Below are 6,000 nucleotides of genomic sequence, written 5' to 3' on the forward strand. Positions count from 1 at the left end.
AACTTCATATCATCTAGAAGTAAAATGTAAATTTCATCCAAGCAATTACAACATTCAAGTAAACCCTCTCTACCTCTTTTCGGGATTGGATCTCATGTAGCAGTGTCTAGCTAGCCTTCAACTCCTGATGGGTCTGCCCCTTTCTCAAGTGTTGGGATTACAGACGTGCTCACAAAACTCGTGGCTCACCTTTGCTTTTTGACTGACATACTCTGTGGGGACTATACCATGCTGAACAATTTAAATTGGATAGGTAAATATCTAACAATTCAGAACTATAGCCAGGCAGTGATAGCATGTGCCTTTAATCCTTGCACTCTGTGAGTTTGAGACCAACCTGGTCTACAGAGCTAGTTCCAGGACATTCAGGGCTACAGAGAAACCCTGTCTTAGAAAACAAAAGAAAAAAATTCAGCTCTGTCTTACTGTTTCTGTTTCCATGCACTTATGGAAGTTATTACAATCTGAAAAGCCGTGCTACTAATTTCCCTCTCCCCTTTCTGGAGTACTGATCCAACCATGTCCTCAGCTTTGCAAGGCAAGCACTCTTCCACTGAGTTCCAACACCAGCTCAGAGAGGTCAACGAACTTGCCCAAAACTACCCTGCTCCATGGCAAATAAAGCCTTCAAACACAGGCAGTGCGGCTGGGAAGCCTGCCCTTTTTATTGTAATTTATTTCCTCCCCTATGGGAGAAGAAAAATCATGAAAACATCTCTCAACAGTTGAAAAGCTAACTTGCCCCTCAATGCCTGTGATACTTTAACTTTTATCCTTTTTAAACACATGGTCCAAGGCCTACTACAATGTCTAAGACAGAAGATTTAACAAACATAATAAACTTCATAAGTATCAGATACTATGACTAATGCAGGAATACAAGCCTCTCTATCTATCTATCTATCTATCTATCTATCTATCTATCTATCTATCTCTCTATCTATCTCTCGGTTTCACTCTCCCTCAGGCCAGCCTTGAATTTATTCTGTAGTCAGGGTGGCCTCTAACTAATTGTGGCAACTGCCTCGGCTTTCTGAATGCTAGAATCACAGGAGTGAGCCATCATGCCCAATTTTTTTTTTTTTTTAATTTAAGAATTTTTGTGACAAGGTCTCATGTATACCAGGCTGGCCTTAAACTTGCTATGTAGATGAGGGCAACACCGGTCTGACTTCCCTTGGGAACTTCACAGCTCCTGCAACTAAGAACCCCATTAGAGGATATCAGATCTCATTCTCTCGTTGTTTTTGAAATGGGCTGAGACCACGTTACAAAAACTCTTCCTAATGTAGCCTCACCTACATCTTGGCAGAGCACTTTTCTCTACATTCATCTTATCTTGCATAGAGGAAGGTTTCCTCCTATACAATACAGATCCTTAATTACAATCCTTCCCAAACACCCACAAAACTGTTCCATTGACATATCCTGTTATCTCAAACTCGCCTGTTCCTTCATGCAACAAGCAACGGTTGTATGCCTACCAAGAGGCAGGCACTACTAATTCTGTGATCTATAAAATAGGACCTCTTCTTCCCACAAGTCCAGTTAAGTGAGGAATAAAGACAAGTTCACTGCCAAGGAAAATACAATAGAGCTGAGGCTCCTAGCAACATCCGCCTGCAAAGACAAGGGAGGAAGTAGGTAGAGAGGAAACGGGGCACTTTATGGTGGAGTCTAGGGATGAATGAAAATGTAAGTTAGAAAAAGATATTTTTTTTTTCAAAAAGGCCGTGGAGTGGATTGAAGAAAAGGATGGGAAAAGGCGCGAGGCGGATGGGAAGCGAAATACAACCAGAAACAATGAACGACAAGCCGGACTCCAAACGGGCAGAGTCATCCAAGGGGAGGGTGCGGCGATCTCACTCACTTCTGCCGCAGACTCTCCTCCCTCTCCTTGTCCAGCAGGCTTGGCCATGGCTTGTCGCCCCCGTAGGAGCGCGAGTAGCCGCCATAATAGGCGGACGAGGATGAAGAAGCAAAGGGGGCACTCCGCTGCGTAGAGGGCCGCTCTCGAGAGCGCGAGCGCGAGCGCGAGCGGTAAGATTGGTTTCGAGAGCTTTGACTGAAGCTACTCAGCGAATGGCTGAGGCCATTGCGGTCGCAGAGCCGAGAACAAGAGCGCGAGCGCGAGCGCCGATACCGCGGCGAGCGGGAAGATTTGCTGGGCTTAGGGCTCCTCGACGGGCTGCGACGTTTTCCCCCAGAGGCCTCCCGTTCCGGGCTCCGCGAGCCTGACACGGGAGCCATGGTGGTGGAAGCTGAACCCGCCAAGGGGCGGGACAAGGGAGCGCTCACGCCGCTCCTCAAAAGGTCTAGGATGCCGGGGGTCCAAGAGCCCGCAGCGTTTATCAAACCAGAAAGAAAAAAAGCAAAAAAAGCCAAAAAGCGTCGAGACAGTTCCGGGTACGTCGCTAAACCCCTTCCCCTGGGCTCCGTGTAGCCGACAGGAAGGGATGTGTGTGTGTGTTAGTATATAGAAGCCGGTCAGGAACCTGGGACAATGGGCCCATACAGTTCCTAGGGAGGTTTCCGATTTGGGGGGGAGGGGAGAGGTGGGAGTTCAAGACAGTTTCTCTGTGGCTTTGGAGGCTGCCCTGGAAGTAGCTCTTGTAGACCACTTTGGTCTCGAACTCACAGAGATCCTCCTGCCTCTGCCTCCCGAGGGTTCCGAAGTTTAAACTGCACCGAACACTAATTCTGAAACGCTTATACCTGAAGGAAAGTTACGATGAATGCAATACATAAATACCGCCAATTCTCAATGTGCTTCGTGTGCGATTATATTTGCCTGTATGGTGTGAGCTTATGAAATCTCTGTATGTATAACACACGCTCGCACGCATGCGTGCACACACCGCTCCTTTTTTCCCCTTCGAATCCCTAAAAAACACTAAGAGGGTTTATCACGATTAGAGTTAAGCTTTGATCTAAGATCCTTGTTGTCCAGCTTGCTTAGAAGGCATTCATTGTAATAACTTCAGTCTGTTACACTCAAATTAAATAAGCTTCCCAGAGGAAAATCATAGTTCTTAGCTCCCAGCCACCTACCTATCTCTACCAGTGTCCCACAAAACGAAATTGTTCACTCCTTAAACTAGTCCATCATACACTAGCCCAGCAAGATATGGCAAATGATCCATAATTGTATTTATTAAGTACTATTTTTAAGTGAAAGCATCCAAATGCTAATTTTGATTTGGTTTTTAAATCTTTTGATATTACATATTTCCTCCTTCCCCTTTCTCCCTGTAAAGTTTCCCATGTGCCTCCTCCTTGCTCTCTTAAATTTAGCTTTTTTTCTTCCTTGCTAAATGTATTCCTAAATACGAAAATATGCTTCCCCAGATATAATCTATAGTACGTGCCAAGCAATTGTGTTTAAATTGGTCTGTCCTAAGAAAGTTCTGGGAAAGGGCAGCTCTATTAATTTACATATTCATTTATTTACATATTCTCCTGGTCATGGTTTTCTGAACTCAAGAACCTTCCTTGGACCATTGCTTTCTTTGATATATTCATGTATAAAGTCCACTGAAACTGAAGTAAAGTTGTTTACAGCATTAGACGGTAGTCCACCCCATTTTTTCAGGTCTTCAAATCCCAGGTCCAGGAATCAAGGTCTGCTGAGGTCTGCCAAAAAGTCGACACATCCCTGTGAACTACCTGGTGGAAAGAATGAGCCTTCTCTAGCCACCTGACTTCTAACTGCTTCTCACAAACAAATAAACATAACACACACACACACACACAATTAACTATTAAAAAGTGTCAGGTGCTGGGGGACAGGCTGTTGAAGGGGACAACTCATACACTGGATTAAGATTCCTGCAACAAGTAGGACATTTGTAGTCTAAATACAGGTCAGGCATGGTGGAAAAATGGAACTAACTCTGACCCATCTAGGCCCCTACTCACATGCATGAATGTACACACACACACACACACACACACACACACTAAATAAGTAAAAGTGTTTTGCAAAAAGAGATAAAGGGATGGTAAGATGTCCCAGGAGGTAGAAGGGCCTGCTGCAAGATCTCACAATGTCAGTTGAATCCCAGGATCCACAAGGTGGGAAGAAAGAGCAAATTCTTGCAGGTTATCCTCTGACCACCCTGTCCCCACTACCCAAAACACACACAGGCACATACACAAAATATGTAAAATGTTCAAACTGATTTCTTTCAGACAGGGTTTCTCTGTGTATCTTTGGAGCCTGTCCTAGAACTCAATCTGTTGACCAGGCTGGCCTTGAACTCACAGAGATCCACCTGTCTCTGCCTCCTAAGTGTTAGGATTGAAGTCTGTGCCACCACTGCCAGACTAAAACTGATTTTTTTTAAGCATCAGCAAAATAAGGGTAAAGGTGCCTGCTGTCAAGTCTGAGTTTGATCCCCGAGAATCTTGGGGTTGGAAGGAGAGATTCAACTCTGTCTGGGTGTCATCTTACCCTGTTGCCTGCAGGCACCTGCACACAAGGCCCCATACCCACAAACGACTACCAGTAACACATAAAATAGATTGTTTTAAAAACATGTTGTATAGGGGGCTGGAGAGATGGCTCAGTGGTCAAGAGCAATGGCTGCTCTTCCAGAGGTCCTGAGTTCAATTCCCAGCAACCACATGGTGGCTCAAAACCATCTATAATGAGATCTGGTGCCCTCGTCTGGCCTACAGAGATATATGTATGCAGAAAAATAAATAAATAAATAAATAAATAAATAAATAAATAAATAAGACACATGCTTAAGGAGAAAAAAAAAGCAAAGGTCAGTGACATGGATCAGAAGGTAAAAGCACAACGCTTGGCAATCTGAGCTTCATTCCCTGGACCCATGGAGTAAAGCAGCTGCATTGAAGAAAAAATATTTTTAGATGTATCTTAAAGGGAGTAGGAAGATGGCTCAGCAGGTGAAGGTGCCTGTTGCCAAGCCTGATGTTCTGCCCCTGCAAAGCACCTGGTGCAAGCCTCCTGCCCACTCTGGCCACGTGACTTCTAACCTCCTCAGCAGCACAACCATACATGTACCACACAGAAAATAAAGACATAAAAAATATTTAAAAGGGGTGCTGAACCAGGCGATGGTGGCACACGCCTTTAACCCTAGCGCTCAGGAGGCAGAGGCAAGCCGATCTCTGTGATTTCAAGTCCAACCTGTTCTACAGAGAGAGCTACACAGCTAGGGCTACACAGAGAAACCCTGCTGGAAAAACAAATAAGAAAAAAAGAAAGAGCCAGGCGTTGGTGGCAAATGCCTTTAGTCCCAGCACTCCGGAGGCAAAGGCAGACAGATCTCTGTTAGTTCGAGGCCAGCCTGATCTACAGAACTAGTGCCAAGACAGGCTCCAAAGCCATACAGAGAAACCCTGCCTCGAAAAACCAAAAAAAAAAAAAGAAGAAGAAGAAGAGAGAGGAAGGGAGGGAGGGAGGGAGAGAGAGGAAGGAAGGAAGGAAGGAAGGAAGGAAGGAAGGAAGGAAGGAAGAATGGAAGGAAGGAAGGAAAGAAGAAAGAGCACTGGATGCTCTTGAAGAGGACTCAGATTCAATTCCCAAACTCTGGCATTGCACCACTGTCAGCCACTCCAGTCCCTGGATATCTGATGCCCTCTTCTGGCCTCTTTGGGTATTACATGCATAGCGCATACACACATTCCAGTACTCATCACATACTAATTAAGGGACTGTGTGTTTATGTGTAGGGGAGGGGGAGACATGAATAAAAGTTCCTGCCATCCATTTAAACTGAAGTGTCAGCCCCAACCTGATGGAAGGAGAGTGTTTTCATATAACCTCTTTGCTGGTGCTCACGCATGCCCACATGCACACGCGCGCGCGCACGCACACACACACACACACACACACACACACACACACACACACACTTCACGCACTCTTTAAAAAGTTTCAGAAAATAGATTTTTGAAAAGCAGCCATTAAGATGGTTCTACAGGTAAAGGACCCTGAACCCAATTGACGGTAGAGAGAATGGACTGCCG

General features: G+C 45.2%; 1 protein-coding gene across 1 annotated transcript in view; it reads right to left on the bottom strand.

The window, feature by feature from the left end:
• Positions 1-2,332, bottom strand: part of Nkap (NFKB activating protein) — a 20,507-nt gene extending 18,175 nt beyond the window's left edge. The window contains exon 1 of the mRNA XM_051178406.1: positions 1,871-2,332. Coding sequence (XP_051034363.1) covers positions 1,871-2,250 — 380 coding nt within the window. The 5' untranslated portion in view covers positions 2,251-2,332. The remainder of the gene's footprint in view (positions 1-1,870) is intronic.
• Positions 2,333-6,000: the final 3,668 nt, after the last annotated feature.

This window comes from Phodopus roborovskii, unplaced genomic scaffold (assembly GCF_943737965.1).
Source record: "Phodopus roborovskii unplaced genomic scaffold, PHOROB, whole genome shotgun sequence".
NCBI classification, from domain to species: domain Eukaryota; kingdom Metazoa; phylum Chordata; class Mammalia; order Rodentia; family Cricetidae; genus Phodopus; species Phodopus roborovskii.